Consider the following 20,700-nt stretch of genomic DNA (forward strand, 5'->3'; position numbering starts at 1 on the left):
ACAGTAAGACTAAAATGCTAGAGTGGCTTCTGCTAATCTTTTTTTTTGTTGTTGTACTTCAGGTCAATTTACGTTAAGGGATATGTATGAACAATTCCAAAACATCATGAAAATGGGACCATTCAGTCAGATCTTGGTTAGTTATTCCCAAAGTAATTTTATTTTCAGATTTTTATTTATATTTGAGAAACTTCTGCTGTAAACTTAGAACTTTTCATTGAAACTGGTGCTAAGAGTCTGTGCTTCATGTTTTTGAAAAAGGTGAAATGATTTGCCTACTACAATATGTAACTGCTGATCTAAAGCTTGCTGTCCATATTTCTGGCTGCTTAATTAAAGTTACCTTTGCCTGTTCTGACACAGCTTTTTTTCCATTTTTAAAACAAGGGTATGATCCCTGGTTTTGGAACTGACTTCATGAGTAAAGGCAATGAACAGGAATCAATGGCAAGACTAAAGAAACTGATGACTATAATGGACAGTATGAATGACCAAGGTAAAACAAACTTCACCCATTGTTTCTTTTCTCCGTTGTTTAACAAGCTTATTTCCAGAGCTCTTCCTGGAAACAAGACAGCATCTACAGTGACAGAAAATGGCAAGGAGCATTTATCAGAGTTAGAAATGGCAAGAGTACATGTGTGTCTCAAACTTCCTGAATAAGTCTAAATATTTAGAGAGGTACCTTGACAATTGCGTGTTGCTGCTCTATCTTGTGTAGAATAGGTGGTATTTTGAAGCATTCTACTGGAAATTAATGTTTGGGGGTTTTCATACTGTAACTGCGCTTTTTAAATTATTAACGCTATACTTGCAAATTAAAAATTTACGTTCATCTTTAATCTGTCATTGGTGTCTGTCTTCCTACCCACCCTCAAATTCACTTGGTGACATAGCCTGGTCTCTGGAATTCAAGGTGTGCTGTTTCTAATCCACCCATAACTGTTGCAGGAGAAGCATGCTCTTACCCTCGTGCTAAACCCATTAATATTTAAGACCAAGTGTGCTGAGAGTATAACTTATTCAGGTGACTTTTTTCTGTCATGCTGATTAACATACAAACATAACAGCTGTAAAATCTCAACTATTTATGTAAAATTTGGCATTGTCACTTCTAAAACTAGTTTTTTGTTCTCTGGCTCAAAGCTAAATTCTCAGCAATGAGAACAAGTTTGCTACCAGCTGTAACAGATTTAATGTCAGTAACTGAATGCATTTTTCTTTCCCACACTGTAATTGCAGAACTTGACAGTACAGATGGTGCCAAAGTTTTCAGTAAGCAGCCCGGAAGAATCCAAAGAGTAGCAAGAGGTTCAGGTGTTTCTACCAGAGATGTTCAGGAGCTTTTGACCCAATACACTAAGTTTGCACAGATGGTGAAAAAGATGGGAGGCATCAAAGGGCTTTTCAAAGGTAAAAAAAAAAAGGAAAGCATTAACTCAGTGCGGGAGGTCACTTGATGTGTGAACATGGGAAATGTAAAAATGTAGATGAGGTGTTGGGAGAAGAGAAGGTGAGTTGTAGTTCACTCATTTTCACGTTTGTAAGCTTTTATGTAACTGGTAAGAGCAGCACTGTTCATGACACTAACGCATAACTTAGTGAAAACTGTTGTATTTTTGGCTTTATCAATGTAGACTTCATTACTATTATAATACTGATGCTTCAGTCATGTGGGGGGCAAGGACTGTTGATCCTTAAATACTTAAGTGGCTGATGTGGTAACTTTTTATCATGGACTGGAAGGGATTTCAATCTAGAATTAGGAGGTAAAATTCTGATTTATTTTATCTTTAGCCCCATACATTAGTCCACTTTCTTACAATTGCTTATTTCATTTTTTTAGGTGGCGATATGTCAAAGAATGTAAACCCATCTCAGCTGGCCAAACTGAACCAACAGATGGCAAAGATGATGGATCCGAGAGTTCTTCATCATATGGGTATGTGTTGACTTTTTACAGCTTTAAGAGAGGACTACTGATTGCAGTGAAGTATTTGAAATATAGAAGTGAGGAAGGTGATGTGAGAATGTGTGCGTTATATATCAGCATTAAGCATTGCTAGATTTTCTAACAAGAATCAAAGTCTATTCCATATGTTACGAATGCTTTTCTCTTACCAGTGCTTTATCTAGTCTCTTCATTTGGATTTAGCTCTCAAAATGAGCAATTGGAGAGGTGTCCGATGAAATAGTAAAGTGATGAGTCAAAGCATGATTGTGGTGAAGCTAATATATTCCTAAACTTTCCTTCTCTTCTAAGCTCTGCCTCAAATAATTTAATTCAACAAGAGCAGCTTTACTTCAAGACTTCCCTACTGGAACCTTACTAATTGATAATGGTCATTCCTTCAAGGTTTTTTCTTTCATCTAGATAATAATGCACAGGTCATCTTAAAACCCACTTTAAGCCTGGTGGTTTGCAGACCTTTCTGTAATTACTCACGCAGTTGTCCATTTTTGATAGCCATTTAAACCTGGCTGGACAGTCTTGGGCTTTTGCATTTGTATATTATTGAAATAGTGTGTGTGCTGTAATGAGGCCTTAGAACCAAGACAGCTGTGCTTCAGAGTTAACACATCTGTCTTCTCACTTATTTTCTGCAGGTGGCATGGCAGGATTGCAGTCCATGATGAGACAATTTCAACAAGGTGCTGCTGGGAATATGAAAGGCATGATGGGATTCAATAATATGTAAAGAAGCCTTAATAAAAATGGACTTGGTTGACTCTTCATTTCAACTTCAGTGAAATAATTTGCTTTCTTCCTTTTTACAGTGATGGGGGACTGGTCTTTTGAGATCTTATTCAGGCTTCTCAGTTTCTACATCTAATTTCTGAAAACTATTTTTGCTTAAATTAGTTCTTCTCTAATACCTAATGGCACAAAGAGTAATTCAGTTTAATAAAACAAAATAACGATGTAAAATTTTAAATATTTAGAGACACTTTTTAATTATTTACATCAAATGGCAGCCATTATATTTGTAAACAACCCTAATCTTTGGTTATAGTAACATAAAATGTCACAAATATACTGTAAAATAAAGTTTAAGTGGTTATAAACAAGGGAACAGCCTGTTTCTTCAGTTCTTTTGTAACTGTCCTTCATCACTATGTAATGAGAGGATTTCCTTAGTTTGTTTTTAATCACTCTTGTAACTCGCGTTTGGCATAAATACTGTAAGAATAATTCAGTATCAAAAACGTGCTGTTGCTGCTTGGGTGTTCTGCGTGGAGCATTTTTAGAAGGTGGATGTGCTGTGCTCAGGTTTGTACAAAACGCTGTTCTCAGGAATTTTATCATTCTTTCCCTGTACATAAAGAATTACATGACTGAAAACATACAGGTATGCAGATAATCAAGCTGTCTCGTATAGTGAAGATAATCTTCATAGCAGGCTGTCAATTAAGCAGTTTGTTACAGAGATAGTTTCTAATACATACTAGATGGAATTCAGTGCTGGTACTGAATCTAAAGTAAAACAGCCAGATAGCTGTATCTGACAGAGCATATTGCTCCAACTGAGCGACAATCTGATCTGAATTTCCTGTAGTATTTCTTAATATTTGAGTTCACTGTGTTGGTCTCAAAATCGTGGCATCTACAGTCTCACTTCAGAAACTAGGTAGATCAGATGAACCTTGAAATCCAACATACAGCTTGGCAAATATGGAATCTTCCACCCTTATCTTAAGGCAAGAGGGTATTATGAATTTAATGTACTGTGTGGGTTGTAAGTGGACACCTATCTCTGCTTAGATAAGGTAAAAATTAAATGCAGTAATTGTGTCCCTCTGTCAGCCAGTACTTTGAGAAGGTGGCAGCTAACACAGCTGACTGAATAGTTTTAGAGGTAATTATACTCTTGTGCTAATAAAGCAAAGTCTGCTGTAACTTAGCTTATAATGTGGAATTATCTTTTGTGATTAGTGGTACATGTATTCAGTGTATGGAGGATGCTGAAAAACCTGCAGGCGTGCCATTTACCTACAGCAGTCTGTTATGCACAGTGCTAATCTGTAAAAGGATCAGCTACGTGGGTCTTAGTATTTTAAATGTAACAAATGAGCCCTTGCACATCACCAGCTTGGGGGAGCTGTCCTCACCTACTTAAATCAGTTTTAGTAAACACACACCACTTACCTTTTTTTGCAGTATTTTCAATTCTTGAGCAGTACAAACCAATGCAATATACAAAATAATGCACCAGAGAGTAGCAAATAAATCTGGTTTGGAATGTAGTTGGTAGGAGAGAGTTAAGTTGAATGCTTTTGATGGAAATCAAACTTGAATAGGCATATTGAGGATGAACAGTGAAGCACTGTGCTTCTGGACAGGCTCAGTCAGACTGTTGAGTTACCAAAAATTAACTCTTTCTATGTTTAGTTTTAGTCTTTAGTTCACCACTGCTACCAGACAGGAACTGAGAGCTGCCACTATCTGTGTGTTGGTAGAGGCAAGGGCAAGTTCAGAAAACATTTTCTTTAAAGTAGAATATGTGTCAATTGTTATTTCTAAGTTTAAAAAAGGAAAAAAAAATGTTGGAGGCACTTAAAAAGGAGAGTTCAGCTGTATAGGAGTGCCTATAAAATTCTTTCATAGCTTTATAGGAGAACATCAGTTTTAGGGAGTGTGGCCAATATTTTTTTTCTGTTTGTGGATCCTGCAGGCCACAATATGTAGAAGAAAATACTAAAGTTGTTGCAGGAGAACAGAAGGTATCATGTCCTATGTGTTCTCTCAGTTTGGCACTCTGGAGACTTAATTGCACCAAGCCAGGAGAGGCCATGAGTAACAACTCTCCCAGCACCATTTTGTTGTGTTAGGCTTCTTGTGCCTGTGCTTCACAGTATCTCACCATGTTCTGCAGAAAAGTCTTCCCTGGCACTCAAGAAGCCTAAAAAGTTAGAGGCAAACAAACTTCACTGGAAATACTTAGAAGACTGAAGTCTCTCTGTATATCTTACTGAAAGCTGTTGCTGCTGCTCAGACAAGTTTGCTGTTTCTGTGTCTGGACACATGGCTAAATGAAGTTTGTTGAGAACTTGAAGCAGATAAGAAAGGGTTTGGGTAACTGTAGTGCCCGGGGAAGCCACTAGAAGGAGCTAATGGATAAGAGAGTAATGTACAAAATCGGCTCAACTATTTGTTTAGAAGTGCACCCTTATTTCGAAATCAGTGACACCCTGCAACATTCACCCTTTTCTTTGGTTATAGGATGTCAATAAGCTTTGACATCCAGCACACTAATATAGAAATAGGTATCTGTTGCATGTTTACCTTTTTGGAAGATGATGGTTGGCCTGTAAAAGTGGAAGACCTAGCTGTGGAATAATCATGTATTTATTGCTGGTGCACGTTTTATCAGTTTGCTGCATTTTTTTTAAGGCAAATCCTGCCCATGGGACTAGAACAACAGGTTTGATGGATTTTTTTTTTTTTTACTCCTCCAAGCAAGAGGAGGACCTTGGCAGTTCAAATATAAATACCCTCTTATTGCAGCTAGGGCAAAGGATGCGTGTAGTTCATGGGAACTGTTCTTAAGCCTGTCTGCTGAGAAGCCTGCTAAGAGGAAACAGTTACGATAGCCAACAGGTAGCTGTGTGATAGGAACTGGACAGTAAATGTCAGCACGCACAAATAGCCATGGAAAGGCACAGGCATGGGTTTGTTAACAGTCTTTGCCCTTCCTCAGGACTTTTAATATTGAGACACTTGCTAAATCTATTAAATTGTCTAAGTTGCAATTGCTAATTGTTCAGGGAGGTGAAAGATTAACTTCAGTATTACTGTACAGCTGCTATAATTGCAGGACAGGAAAAAGACCAAGTTGGCTAGTTGATGATTTAATGTTGTTCTTTAAAAGCTGCTACCCTATTTCAACCAGTCCTTGTTAAACAGAATGTAGACTCTACTAAAGGTTATATGTACTTATGTGCTCCTACATTAGTTTCTTTGCAGTTTTAAGTAATACCTCTTTCTTACATATGAAGTAGATGCTCAGTCCTGTAGTATCTAAAATAATACTCTAATCTTACATTCATGTGTTTCCATAATCACACATTCTGTGTTTAGCCCTCTTCATAAGGGGAAAATTTTCTGCCTTGTGCTAGTACAATTGTAAATCTGGTACATCAATACTTTACCTGGGACTTTAAATTGTCATGGAATAGGGATAATGGTTTGATAATACGACTAAGAAAGTGCTGAAGAGCCCATCCATGCTACAGACTGTAAGTCTTAGGAAGCTATTTGTAATGACACAGGACTGAAGTATGGCTCTTGCTGTCATGTAAACAAGTTCAGGTTACAGCCCTTGGCTCCAACCTTAAATAAAAAAAATAATTACTAAGTCCCATAAAAAGGATGTTTCAAACGCTTCCACATCCAACTGTTGTACTAGTACTTGGCACTGGCTCATGTGCCTCTGGCCTTAGGTCAGCCCTGGCTGCTTGTCCAGGCTGGGCCATCACCTGCAACAAGGTGGCCCCAGCACAGACTTGGAGGAAGAGGCCTCCCTGGTCTTCGCTGCAGCAGCTGTGCAAACCAACTAGCTGACAAAAGCTCTTCCCTGCCTGCTGGGAATAAACGTTATTTTCTCACCCACACGCATCCCAGGGGCCAGGGCACCCTTGGTTTGCATTTCTGTCTTGTTCTGTGGTTTGTCCTTTAAAGTGCCTTGAATTGCCTGAGCCACCAGCAGGTACTGAAAGGCTTGGCAAGCTGCCCCTTCCCGAGGCGGGGCTCTTGAATAGTGTCCCGTAACTTCATGTGCTTCTCAAAATATTTTGCAGATTTTTACAGTATTCTAGGAAGATGATGCGTGTATTTCCTCACACCACGCAGAGTCTCCCCTCTTTCCAGAGGCGGTGTGCTTCCTTCCGTGTATAGGTACGGCAGTGCTTGGTAGCCCGGTCTCCCTCCGGGCTGCGGAGGGCAACGACCGAGGCCAGTACGGGCTCGGCGCCTGGCCGGGGCTTGGGAGGGCGGCCAGCCGCGGCGGGGTACCCCAGCCCTGCGGCGGCGGGTGGGCGGTGGCCCGCAGGCCGCGGCGGCCTCCGAGCGCCGCCCCGCCCCGGTGTGACGGGCGGTGCCGCCGCCTGCTCGCCTCCCTGGGCCGCGGCGGGCCCGCTGCCGCCCTCCCCCGGCGCCGCGGCGGGCGGGCGGGAGGATGGAGCAGGGGCTGTCCGCCATCACCCTCTACTGCGCGCCCGCCGTCGGCCCCGCGGCTGCCGCCTGCGCCATGGAGCCGGAGCAGGTGAGCGGGGCCGGCGGAGCGGCCTCTCCCCCCGTCCCGTCCCTGGTCCCGCCCGGCCGGGCCGCCCCGCCGCGGGGCCCGGGAGGGGGCGGCTTGCGGGGGAGGGCGAGGCCCTTCGGGCCGCCGCGGGACGGGCGGTGGTGCTGGGGCCCGGCCGGGGCATGGGCGGCGGCGGCGGCCTGGGCCCGCCGTGGGGCTGGCGGGAGCGGGGGCCTGGGGAGGGCCGGCTCTCCGCTGCGGGCGGAGGAGGTCAGTCTGTCTGTCCGCCTGTCCTGCCAGCGCTCTGCAGCTGCCGTCAGCGCGGCGGGCACGCCTGTCGCGGGTGTACCCTGCTCGCGGCAGGTAACGCCTTTGGCAAACGGGCCTGGCAGGTGTTACATGGAGGCAGGTTCCCGCTTCCCTCCGCCCGGCCGAGCTCGGGGGCGCCGGCTCCTGGCGAGGCTGCGGCCTGGCGGGCTCGCCCAGCCTTCCCACAGGCGTCCCGCGCCGCGGCCGCGCGCCCAGCGCTTCTGCGCCCTCACCCTCGCCGGCTGCGGCGCCTTCCCAGGGCTTCCTCTTCCCTGGGTGTCTTTTCTTGCACTCGTCCTCTGATTTTTCTTGTCTATTGCTTCAGAAGGGCTCATGCTGCTTAATTTCAGTTGAAACGCTGGGGTGGAAAGTCAAGCTTTATGAAAAAAAAAAAAACAAAAACGAAACAACCCCCCCAAAAAGCCCTAGTCAAAAACAGGAAGACAAACGAAATTAGTAAGGCAAGTAAGATAGCATGGGTAGAAATATTTGTCATGAACTTCTACTAGCCTTCTAGTAAAACCTTCAGGTCAGTATATCTATGCAAATTGAATTTCTCTTCTTTCTGAGGGAGAGCAGGCATCACAGACTTTGGCGTTTTGTGTCATAAGCTCTCATAAGGGTACCTGAGTCTGACAGATGCCAAAGTGATTAGTCTGCTCTTCCTATGACTTTTTGCTTTTCTTCCTCTCCTTGATGAAACTTTACATTTTTGCATCACCTAATATTAGTGGTGTGAGCTCTCCTAGCTTACCTGCAGGTGTCCTGGCACACCTCATCCTTGATTGTAGTTTATTTATTTTGGCATTTTGGACGTGGACTGAAATTCCATTGCAGTAGGTATTGTAACAGCACGTTCAAAATGTGTCCTTCTCTCTCCCTCTGGCCAAAGGTTGAAGTAAGAGAGTGGGTGTAACAAGGGTAAACAAGGAGTAGCAGTTTCAGATGCTGACTTCCTGACAGGTGAGGTTTGTGTCGGTGCTGTGGAGCCAACGAAAATTCCAAGAGGGCATCTAAAAGAAAAAGGAAGTTGCTTTACAGTGTTGACAGAGGCCCTTCAGAGTGTTAGCTAGTGCGGCAGGAAGCATAAGGGTGACTGTCCTTCGTGTCTAATAGTTGCCAGAATAGAAGCCAAAGTAAATGCTTTTATGGCATGAGGTTAAGACAAATGCCGAGTCTTTCAAGAGCCATATAATGTGTTGGAGAGGGACGAGCCTGTGGAAAAACAAATGAGGTGGCAACCTGACCAAGGCAGTGGAGAAGGATGATCTTTGTAACAACTGTAAAGGAAGATCAAGTGTAAAGCCTCAAACAGCAGATACAGTGACATTTGAGCTATAAAGTGAGTCTAGCTGACAATTCTAGAATAGGTCTGCATTACCACAGTCCTGGAAAAATGAATAAAAATTACTGATGCTGGACTTCCTGCACGTGGCTGGGAGAGTTGGCCTTTATTGATGTTGTGCATGTAAAAATTAAAAGGACAAATGTTACAGTGATGACTAAAACCTGCATCCAGGTTTGTTGACTAGGTGATAACCAAAGCAACAGCTGATATGTATTATTTTGCTTAATAATTTAGGTCTCTGAAGCAGATTACTAAGGGAACCAGGTTCATTGTTCCTCGATGAATCCTTACTGTCTTGAACTACTGCATTTGTCTGAAACTTTGCACCGGTACCAGCTACGCGGAGCTGCTTACTGTAGGCAGCGGAGGTGGAGAGTGGGATGGGTGTGCAGGGAGTTAAAGCCAGCTTTTTAAACTGTAGACTGTGCCTATAGAGGAGCTCTAAGGAGAGGCTCATGTTGCTTGCTGTTATTAATCACAGTAATACTTGTGGTGCTGTGTCGCAAGAAATAGTGCTCTTCAGCACTGTGACTAAACATGAAAAATGGTGGCATTGTACGATGCCAATAAAGGAATGTGAGATGTTCATAAAAGGCTGGTTCTGTGGTGCCCTTTGCTCCAAAAAATACAGAACTGAGTTGCAGTAAGTGGTGCCTGTTCTCGTAGCGGCAGCAAGGAGCGCTCCCTGTGCTTAAGTTGCTTCACTGTTTCAGCGTTTGTATTTCTGTAGCTTTGCTGTTCTGATCCTGCTCTGTTCCCAAGGCTGCCAACACAGCAGAGAGAGTGTGCTGGGCCCCAGATAGTCTATTTTGTCTTTCTACATGAAAATGTAATTCTGCATGAAAATGTAATGCCATTTCAGCTGAATTACCCCATTGAAAACTTGCCGCTTCATTCTGCTCTGCTTCTCCAGGAAAATGCCTGAAATGTGCCACGGCAGCTAAGGAGATGCTAGGGGAAGCTGAAATGACTTGCAGTTTTCAGAAGCGGTGATGTGAGGGCTAGGAGAAACGAGGAATGTGTGCGCTGCTTATCCACACTGTAGAGCTCAGCATGTGATCTTTACCTTCCCTCCCTCTCCTCTATGGGCATGAGAAAAATCTGTTGCCTGGAATGAAGGAAGCTGTTCTGCTCCCCACGGCCCCTTCCTGCCCGTCTCTACCATTCCCACTGGCTTTCCCAGCTAACCAGGCCTGTTTGCATTGTAAAGCTAATTCACGTAATCTAGCATGAGAGACGGAGATGGCGATGCTGTGCTTGTAGTGGTTATGGGATGTCTTACAACTCTGTGATAAAATATGTATTTCTATAAATAATTTTGAATTGTCTCTGTGGAGACAACTAAGGTTGCATAGACTACGAGTCGAAAATCGGAATGTGCCTGTTTCATGCAACCTGAATTCTGTGTACATGTACCCATATCTTGCTCCTTCCAATACGGTTTTAAGTTACATGAGCTCATGCATTTTTAAAATCCTTTGTGGCTGGCATTTCCTAACTTCTGAGTCCTTCTCTGCCTGACAGAAGTGCTTTCAAAACAGTTTTATGCATTTGATATAGTAATATCTAAAAGCTCTACCAAGGTGAAGACTCTGTTTTGATAGGTACAGTACAAAACCTTACTAAAATTCTTTGGCTGCAGGAGCTGCTAGCCTAAAGAATTATTGGTTGGCCTTTGAACTAGAAGTATATTTTTTAAATGCTTGTGACCCAAAGACTGCATTGTAGTATTTGGCAGCTGGAAGAACAAAACCAGACATTGTACTTCTCTTTCTGTATATCCTTAGCCACAAAACTAAGTGTTGTTCTTTTAGCATGGTCCCTTGTACTAGTGATTGCTGAGGAAAGCCGACCAAGGTAGATGCCTTGACGCATCTTTTTAAAGCTTGAACCTGGCTGCTTAGGTATCCTTCATTCAGTTCTCTTTTGTGCAAGAGGTGTCTGTCTAATCTTGCAAAGAGGTGGCTACAGCCTATGAACTACTTGATTAAATTCACTAGATCTTCATTCTGAAACCAAGGATACTTTTAAATATTAACACTTATGTGCTTATCAAATTATTTAAAGAAAAGAGACCTGCTAAGAAACTCCTACGTAACAGAGTGCTCTTTTGGAATAGATGTTTTTAATACCACCTGCCCACGCAGAAGTGGAGGCACATACCTGTTTGTTACTTTTAGTGAAGAGATCAGTTTTTATATATCTGCAAACAATAAGGTTTCAGCCTTTTACATACACCTAAAAGATTTTAAATATATCACGAATTTTTTTAAGAGGGAACTTTTCCAGTTCTAGAAGCATGTACTTGAGATAATGATTTTTTTTCTTGTTTATAGCAACTTGGAAATGGAGATAGAGGCTTTGAGAATGTGGAGCTGGGTGTCATAGGAAAGAAGAAGAAAGTTCCAAGGAGAGTTATTCATTTTGCAAGTGGAGAAACAATGGAAGAATATAGCACAGATGAAGAGGAAGATGAACAAGAGAAAAAAGACCTGTTGCCACCTGTAGATCCTGTAGGTATTTTGCTTTACAAATTGCTACTTCTGGTTTGCTGGGTAACTACTCAGATTTTATACTTTAATTTTGGTGTCACAAATCTGATTTAGTATTTAGTATTAAAGATTCCCTTAATTTGATTGGCTCTAGGCACTGAGAAATCCGTGAGAAGTATTTCTGAGAAGTTTTGTCCTGGAGTCCTCTTCCACTAAAAAAGCCCCATTAATTAGAAATGGGATAAATTTCTTCATGATTCTAGTCTGTCCTCTCCAGCATTTCCCCCTCTAATAGAATTTGATGTGTGTCTCCTTGATTCGTACTGTTGTTTAAAAAAATGAGGAGGGAAGGCATTTGTTTCCTTCTGTTTGGTGACAGTGGAGAGTTGAACCTGTAATTTAGTGTTGCCGTACCAGCAATTTGATGTAATTAAAAGAGCACAGAAGGCAAATAAACAGATGACTTGCAAAAATAAAGGAAAACTAGTGTAATTAATGATATATCAAAACCAGGTTTTAAAGGACCTGCCTGGTCCATGTATGTACTGTTCATCTGTCTTGTATCGAGTCTCCATTTTTGTCAGTGATTTTGGATCTATACTTAGAAGTAAAATGAAATATATAATCTGTTTGTTGGCGTGTCTGACAATATGTTTCATAGTGATAGTGTATTTGCAAAGCTCGCAGCCGTGCGTGCCAGCACTGGCAGCGGCAGCTCCCTGCCTCCTGGCAGTTAGTCCCAGAAAAGATTTGCATCCATCTCTTCATCTCTCCTCATTCCTAGACTCATGTTTCTTTTATGACACCCCCATGAACTGGTGTCCCAACCACCTCTTTACTCTACCCTCCTACAACAATTCTTACCCCAGTAAATTGGGTCTGCAGTCCTATTGCCTGCTTGCCAGCAGGGCTCCCTTCTTGGCCTTCTCTGGGCTTGGTTGCATGTACTGAGCTAGGGGTGGAGACTCCAAAATTGGCTGGGTCCTTCCTGATGTGCCTGGAGTGTGGTCAGGCACCTGGGAGTCATTGCTGGTTGCACGCTGGAGGCAGATGTAGAGCTTCAGATAAGAGTCTTTGCACGCGTGGAAACCTGCGCCCTGTTTTCTACTTGATATTGCTGTTGAAATTACTTCTGCACCATTGTTTGTGAACCTGTGATTAAGAAGTATTGTGCTTGAAGCTGTCTCTTTACTGCGTAGTAGCAGGCCCCGTATTTATTTATATCCATCCTGGGAGATGCCATCCTTGGCTTTCTTGAAGGGACTGTGGTGAAGAGTTTGACTTTCTGCTCATTCTTTTCTGAAGAAGAAGTGGTGAGCTGTAAGGGGTTTGCTTTGGGAAGAACTGCCAATCACTTCTTTTCTTCCCCTCTGTAAAGTGAATTTATGTTGGGGGCGGGGGGAAGTGGTTTGAGGACTGAGCTGCAGTGAGACTATGGGAATTCAGCTGGGATTGGGGTTCCTAGAAATTCACAGGCAAAGCTGTTGTGTTTCATCTTGAATGGATTGATGGTACCACTCTCTCTTTCTTGCTAGGCAGTTCACGTATACAACGAAAAGTAACGTTAGCCTGAGATCAGGTAGGATATCATCAGTATAAAATACACCTGAATTTTACAGTTTGAAAATAAATGTATTATACTCACAAACAATGAGTATATGTTCAGCTGCCTTGCTGGGAGTTAGGTTTTTTTCCTCTGTAAGGATCTACTCAAAGAAGTGCAAGAACTGTGAAACTTACTGAATATTATGGTAATATTCAGGTATATTCAGAGTCAGATCTGTTCCCCACTATGCAGGTTGTGTTAGATATCTGTGGATGCATATGAAGAAGATTTTTTCCCCCAACTACAATTAGCAGGGGACCAGATCTATATAGAAATAATATAATTTTTGGTGCCATTTCTTCTCAGTAGAAGACTTCCAGTGTCGTGTAGAGATAGAAGGCTCAGGAGCCTTGATGTATGTGTACTGAGACCAGAGACCCAGAGACGTGCATGCTGCTGTACAAATGGACACTTAACTAAAGAGCTCTCAAATGTGCACAACAGCTGGGAAGGCTGTGTGATTATTCTGCTTTCCTAATACGGATTTTTTTATGAATACCAAAAAGTATGTTGTATGGCACAGTTAAGATTGCTTTATTCTTCTTTTATAGTTTTTGAAATCCTTAATTTTTATTACACTTTTTAATAAAAGGACACCCCCCCCAGACTAGAATAGTTTATTGTGGAGCCCAGTATGGCTTATTATGTATTGCTTTTTACCTTGACAGAATAAACTTGATTAGACCAAGGGTTGCCATTAAGTGAAGTTTACCTTATCTGCTGCATGCTTCATGTATCCCAGCTGAGCCAGTAAATTGAAGAAATGTTAGTCCAAGCTGAGCTTTGATGTTTTAGCCAACAGCTGCCTAAAAATGTTTTTTATTGTAGGATTTCTATAAAAGCAATTAACTAGTCAGTTTGCTGAGACCAGCATGTCTAAAACTTGTTATCTCAGTTGGGATACAAAAAAGTATGTTGCAAGTAGTAGCTGTTTCTGGTCCAATTTATTTTTAGAAAAAGAACATTTAATATTTTGAATAGAAACTTTGCATCATGAAATTTCAAAGCTCAGCTGGTATTGGCATCCTGGCAGCTTCTGTATGAGTTTAAGGGATACAAATATTGTGCTGTGTTGTAAAGAAACTTCTTCAGTAAGAACCTTTGTTTAATTGTTTTAGAGCTAAGCAGACAATGACAATGTCTTTCTTACTAAGCAAAGTAATATGCATATATCCTGGTAATATGATAACCAAAGCACTCCGTGTGATGGACTGCTGCCACTAAGCAAAGCGAATTCTCAAAAAGAACTGGGTCTTAAATTTTGCTTTGAAGCAATGATTCTGGTACTTGCATAGGCCAGCACTCAGTTCATTAACATTCTTGGACTGGAGTGTCCATTCTGTTGTGTTTTGGTCTGGATGTCTTAAGAATGAGTTGAATCCAGAACACAACATATGCTTAATAAATTTTTCCCTGGATTTTTTTAGATAATAGCAGTTTTATCTGACTGTTCTCAAATTAAAACTTAAATGCTTTAATAACATAAATGCTTTAATTTTAACTGAGTCTTCTATTCTGTCCTAAAATTCAGATGCTTATGCTTAATATGTAAATCTCCTTTTGCTACTGTCCACTAAACCTTTATTTTGTAGTAATTAGATTTCCCTAACCTGTTCTAGAAGATAGTCTTTATCCCTGGAGGGCCACTTGCTATAAACTCTTTGTTGCATTCACCTATTACATGACTAGGCAGAAGGAGTGTAAGTCTTTGCAGAGCAACTGTAAGCAATATAACTGTTGGTGATAACCTTAAAATTCATCCTGAGAACATCTCTACAACAAAGCTCCAGACAAGATTGAATTTTATTGACCTTCAGTGCTTAGAAAGATTGCAACACATTCTTGCAGGAAGATTGTCTTGATACCCTGTAGTTAAAAGGAGCTTAACTTCAAATAGCAGAAAGTCCTCTCCTGAGGATCATCGAACTCTAATTTTCTTTTAAGAATTTGGGGATGAGGGAGAAAAATAGTCACTGACCAAGTAATAGCTACTCGTAATATGGTACCAGCTCTTTGATGCAGGATGGTGTGTGTGTTTCTGATCTTATTTTCACTGGCTTGTCTTAGGTGCCGCAGTTTTACATGGTGCATACACCAAAGGACCTATTATAGCAATGACCAGTCAATAATTAAACTAATTTAAAATGTATCTTGGCACAGTAAATAATGGAAATGTATCTATTTGGTGGTGCATATTAACTCTTAAATACAGGATTTTTTTTTTAATCAGGAAATTATGCTTTTCCTCATCTTGCCATTTTCTCTGGCAAAAAACCCGGCTACGTTCTTTGGAAAGTTCAAGTGTTACTAGGGACTGAAATCTGACAAAAATAGTTACATATGTGGATTGTTTAGGAACATGGTGGACTCAAGTTCAAGGGAGCATGCGTGTGCTCCCTTCGGCAGCCCCATATTAGGAAACAAAATCATGTCCTGTTGTTGAATCAGAGCCCTCTTGGTTTTATCAACGGTCAATCCATTATCATAGAATCATAGAATGTCCTGAGTTGGAAGGAACCCACAAGGATCATCGAGCTCCTGTCCCTGCACAGGACAACCCCAAATTCACGCCATGTCTCTGAGGGCATTGTCCAAGTGCTTCCTGAATATCGCCAGGCTGGTGCTGTGATGCCTCCCGGGGGAGCCTCTTCCAGTGCTCCACCACCCTCTGGGGGAAGAACCTTTTCGTAATAACCAACCTAAACCTCCCCTGGCACATCTTCCTGCCATTCCCTTGGGTCCTGTCACAGGTCACCAGAGAGAAGAGATCAGCACCTGTCCCTCCTCCTCCCCTTTTGAGGAAGCTGTAGACTGCAGTGAGGTCTCCCCTCAGTTTCCCCTAGGCTGAGCAAACCAAGTCCCTTTAGCAGCTCCTTGTATGGTTCCCCCTCTAAACCCTTCACCAACTTCATGGCCCTTCTCTGGACACTTATATCCTCAGTGTACTGTGGCACCCAAAACTGCACACAGTACTTGAGGTGAGGCCACACCAGCGCAGAGCAGAGCAGGACAATCCCCTCCCTCAACCAGCTGCAATGCAGTGCTTGATGCGTGGTTGGCCCTCTTGGCTGCCAGGGCACACTGTTGCCTCATGTCCAGCTTGCCATCAACCAGAACCCCCAGGTCCCTCTCTGCAGAGCTGCTCTCCAGCCTCTTGTTCCCCAGTCATTATGTACATCCAGGCTTCCTGTGCCCCAGGTGTAAAATCCAGCGCTCGCCCTTGTTAAACTTTACATGGTTGGTGATTGCCCAGCTCTCCAGTCTGCTCAGATCCCTCTGTAGGGCCTCTCTGCCCTCAAGAGTGTCAACAGCTCCTCCCTGTTTTGTGTCATCAGCAAACTTAATTAGCATTCTTTCAAGTCCTGTATCCAAGTAATTTACAAAGACATTAAAGAGTACTGGCCCTAAGATGGATCCCTGGGGAACCCCACTAGTGACTGGCCACCAGCGCCATGTAACCCCATTTACTATGATCCTTTGAGCCCAACCAACCAGCCAATTGCTCACTCACTGCATTATGTGTTTATCCAGCTCTATGCTGGACATTTTGTCCAAGAGGATACTGTGAGAGACAGTATCGAAAGCTTTACTGAAATCCAAAAAGATCGCATCGACTGACTGTCCTTGGTCAGCTAGGTGGGTAACCTTGTCATAGAAGGAAATCCAATCTTTTAGGCAGGACTTACCCCTTGTGAACCCATGCTGGGTAGGACCAATAACTGCGTTGTCTTTCAGGTGTTTTTCAATAGTATTCAATGATCTTCATGGAGATTACTCTCCATAATATTACCAGGCACAGAAGTGAGACTGGTGGGCCTGTAGTTACCGGGGTCATCCCTGTTGCCCTACTTGAAGATTATGCTCATTCCTGCTTAAAATGCAGCACTTACATTAAAATTGTACATTAAGAACTTCTGTAATTCAAAAAACAGTTGTCATAACTATTGTGTTTTCCATTTTAAACAACAAAATAAAGTCAGGACAATTGAATAGTATAATTAAGCATTATAGAAACACATACTAAAGAAACTGATGGCAGGAGAAATACCGTCCCCTTATAATAAACCAGCGTCCTGTGTTTCATACTGGTACCCCTTACTTCCAATCAAGAAATACAGTATTACTGTGTCCTTGTCTTGACTAAAGACTGAACATTAAGGCTTCTCTAGCCAAAGGAGGTTGACGTACAGTATCTGGGGGTGTGGTTCTTACTGAACATTAGTAGGACCTGGCTTGGATATTGTTTTCCAGTGTTGCTCAATGCGCTAAAGCTACTTCATGGAGTAGGATTAGTTTGTACTGAGCCGTTGCCTAACAGCCCTGTTCTCATCACCTGAACAGTTCTGATTTTGTCCCGTACTACTTCTCACCTCACATTTGCCATTTCTGCTTCGATGTATGAGGTGCTCTGGGAAACCACCCAACCTTACCCTGAGGAAGTAAGGGGGGAAAAAAAGGAAGATTATTCCTTGGATGTGTTCCTTTTTTCTTGGTTGTTCTTGGTGGTTTCCTCTCCAAGCCATCTTTCTGCTGTTGCATTTGTGTGAAGTAGCTTCTCATGTGGTTTTATATTGCCTTTTGAGACACTTTACAGAATGCTCCTTTTTTACATTGAGGGGACTGGCAAAGCCTGGCTTGGTGGGGGTGAAAAAGTGTCTGGCTGGGCTTTGTCAGAAAGCAGAGGTTTCCGTGAACTTAGGAGTGCTCCAGATATACCAAATTGTTCTTTAATTGTGTCAGGGAACAGTATTCCAGTAGGCAGAACCTCTGTGTCTGCCGAGCCTCAGGTGTCCCCTACATTTGTGTTACTACAAACATGTCAGAATATTCTTTTTCAGAGTTACTTGTGTCATGTTGAAGTTCAGCTTGTCTTTTCACTCTTAAATGTTAAGGGGGCCCTTCTAGTTTCTTGCCTACAGCCACACAGCAGGCCCTTGTTTGTCCTGCGCACTGCGTGAATGCTTTTTAACCTTGTCACCTCATTATGAAGGATTGTACAGAGCCTCATCAACGCCATTATTTGCACCTGTGGCAACAAGCTTTTTCCAGCACTTTTCTTGACTTCTTCAACTGAACAAACTTGGAAATGATTGTTGTAAGCCTGTCTGCCAACTGAGCACAGAATCAACAAGCTGGAGGTGCTTTTGTGCAAGCAGGATGGCAGCTGGTTTTGCTTACGCTTTTACCTTGGTAGGACATTTTCCATACCCACTGCCAAAAATAAATAGCATTTGGCTTTTTTCAGCCTGCCCAACTTGAGTTTCTGGCTTGACAGATGATTTCTTGCTGCACTGATTTGTAGAGGCTGTGCTTGGAAAGCACTGAAGTGTGGTAGCTTGCGTACATGCATACTGAGGCTATACCAACTAGTCAATGTAGCTGTATTTTTTACAATAATATTGGTTGTCTTTTACAGATATCTGTTAAATAAGATCACAGAAAATTGTTACTATCAGACAGTTTTTAGCAACAAGTTATAAATACATATGTAACTGAGTGGAGCTAATGGGTTTAATTTAATAAAAGCTGACACTTCTAACTGCTACTTTCCAAAGCGAAGTACCTCTACAGATGTCTATACGGGGGTGAAATATATAACAAAGAGCTTGCCTGAATACAACAGACTGTTAACTATAAAGATGTTTTAGTTCACTATGAAATTTAAGTTTGCCTTTTTACAAAAGTGAAAGCCTACTGCTTTTTCCCTGTAGATTGGAATCTGCTTTTCCCTTTCTTCTTTTTATTACATGGTTTGTTCTTTGCTTTATTTTTTTTTTTTAAGAGATACAGTCTCTTTCCTCAGTGAAGAGGACAGCCTATGTATGCCCATTAATTTCTAAATTTTCTTTGAGTTCCTGTGTGTAAGTGTCTCAGTTTGTCTGGAGGCTGCAGTACTTCCTCAGTGGTGGTGAATATACCGTAGTCGTGCAAAGGGCAACTCCCCCTCCTTGTCTTCTCCACTTGTTTTCCTAAAGGGTCTGTATCCCTCCACTGCAGCACTCCAGTCATGGAAGCTGTCCACTGCATCTCTGGGATCCCAAGAAGATCCCAGCCCTGCAGTTGCACACAGATCTCTGATCCCTCATGCTTACGCCCCATGCTGTGTGCCTTAGTGTGCAGGCACTTTGGAGAGACTTCCTAGCTTACGTGCAAGCTTTTGCATGTATTACTATGTGCTATGAACATACAGCTATACGTGTTCATACTACCCTTGTTCTTACAGACAACGCTCACATGGGGACCCTACTTGTGGTTTCACATGCTGCGAGTTGCCACATCAACCTTATCAGGTATTGCTTTATTTAATTCTTGGGTAAACCAGTAATGGAATGTTGAAAGTTGCTTTGACAGGCTGTACATCATCGTTGTGAGCTACTGGCTGTTCTTTCAAAAGTATGAATGAACCTGTATTTTAATCTGTGGAGACGTACACTCTTACCTTAGTGCCTTTTTCTACTTTCAATCAACAGCTCTTGAATGGGAGAACCAACAGAAAATACCTTTTGCTGAACATTTTCTTCCCTTTTTCTCCATATGGACATAGAGTGGTGTTGGCAAGGGAGTATATCAGATTTCTATTAGGTTTTGTATGGAACTGTTTTGTGGGATGTTATCTGAAAAGAATGCTGTTTGGAGTAACTAAACTAGCAGCTTTTATGAAGAAGACAACTAGTAATTATCCCAAGGACACATCCAGTCTTGTGCTTTACAACAGACTTCTGAGGTTACAAAATCAACAAAAATAAGACTATTGTCAAGAGTCTTAAACTCACTGCATAGAAGTTTATTTGACCCATGGACCTCATAAAATTTTGTGAAGTTCTAAAAATGCTTGTCCTAATCTGTGTTCTTCCCAAGGTGTAAAGTATTTTTATTGTGTTTTTTGACCAATATTATGGAGTTTCTGTCATTGTACACCTAATTTTGAATATTTTTAAAAACACCTGGCAGTCTATTCTATTAAATAACCTATCCTTATTTTTAGAAATGCTTTAATGTACAGTGTAATTCTATTCCTTGTCATATCTGTTCTTCATACACAAAGGTAGATAGCGCTTTCCTCTTTTCAGAACTCTTTTATGAATTTGTGGATTTGTACTTCCATCTTCCCACTTCAGTTTTGCCCGGTATTTTGCACAGAGCTCTGGATGGCGGGATATCTATAAAATTTGTTATTGTGAATATCCATTGAACCATTCAATTGCTAACTTCTAACCTGTTTTCCCTGAAGATGACTAACTCATTTGCATCCTTCGGGCAGATTTGAAGTGCAACGTATTTGACTTCTTGCTTGCCTTTGCTCAAGAATCAGTGCTGTAGCCATCACCATGGTAAAGAGACCGACTGACACAAGCCCTCCTCTTCCATACTTCAGACTGTGCACTACCTGTTCTAGCAAAGAAGTGCTGCATGTAGCCTCTGGCTTGAAAGATGAGACAGCTGAAACCTAAATATTTTATTAATCCATTAGTATGCAACACAGAACATTGATAAAACTGCTACTGACTTGAAGCATGCATACATCAATAAATAACTCTCTAGTTTGCTGGCACTGTTAGACTGAAATGCCAATGCGGTTGGTAACGATGAATTTTTGTCTAACCTTAATTTTCAGTTAAAGTTCAGTTAAAGGCTTATTCTTTAACTGATGCCCTAGCAAAACAAACCTAGATCCAAAACTAAAACTAGCATAATTATCACACA

The 20,700-nt window shown here is 41.9% G+C and overlaps 1 protein-coding gene across 4 annotated transcripts in view; it reads left to right on the forward strand.

Annotated features, from left to right (window-relative positions):
* The window catches only part of LOC104048122 (signal recognition particle subunit SRP54), a 37,777-nt gene that overhangs the window by 11,977 nt on the left and 5,100 nt on the right, over positions 1-20,700 (forward strand). For 2 of the 4 annotated variants that reach the window (XM_064460253.1, XM_064460252.1), the window contains 5 exons: positions 63-136; positions 388-496; positions 1,243-1,413; positions 1,847-1,942; positions 2,608-3,069. In XM_064460253.1, the coding sequence (XP_064316323.1) occupies positions 63-136; positions 388-496; positions 1,243-1,413; positions 1,847-1,942; positions 2,608-2,699 (542 nt within the window). In that variant the 3' untranslated portion in view covers positions 2,700-3,069. Of the gene's footprint in view, positions 1-62; positions 137-387; positions 497-1,242; positions 1,414-1,846; positions 1,943-2,607; positions 3,070-7,036; positions 7,263-11,234; positions 11,412-19,219; positions 19,287-20,700 lie in introns of those variants that run through there. The other 2 variants (XM_064460256.1, XM_064460255.1) reach the window with 2 other exon arrangements.

Source organism: Phalacrocorax carbo, chromosome 9 (genome assembly GCF_963921805.1).
Source record: "Phalacrocorax carbo chromosome 9, bPhaCar2.1, whole genome shotgun sequence".
Taxonomy (NCBI): domain Eukaryota; kingdom Metazoa; phylum Chordata; class Aves; order Suliformes; family Phalacrocoracidae; genus Phalacrocorax; species Phalacrocorax carbo.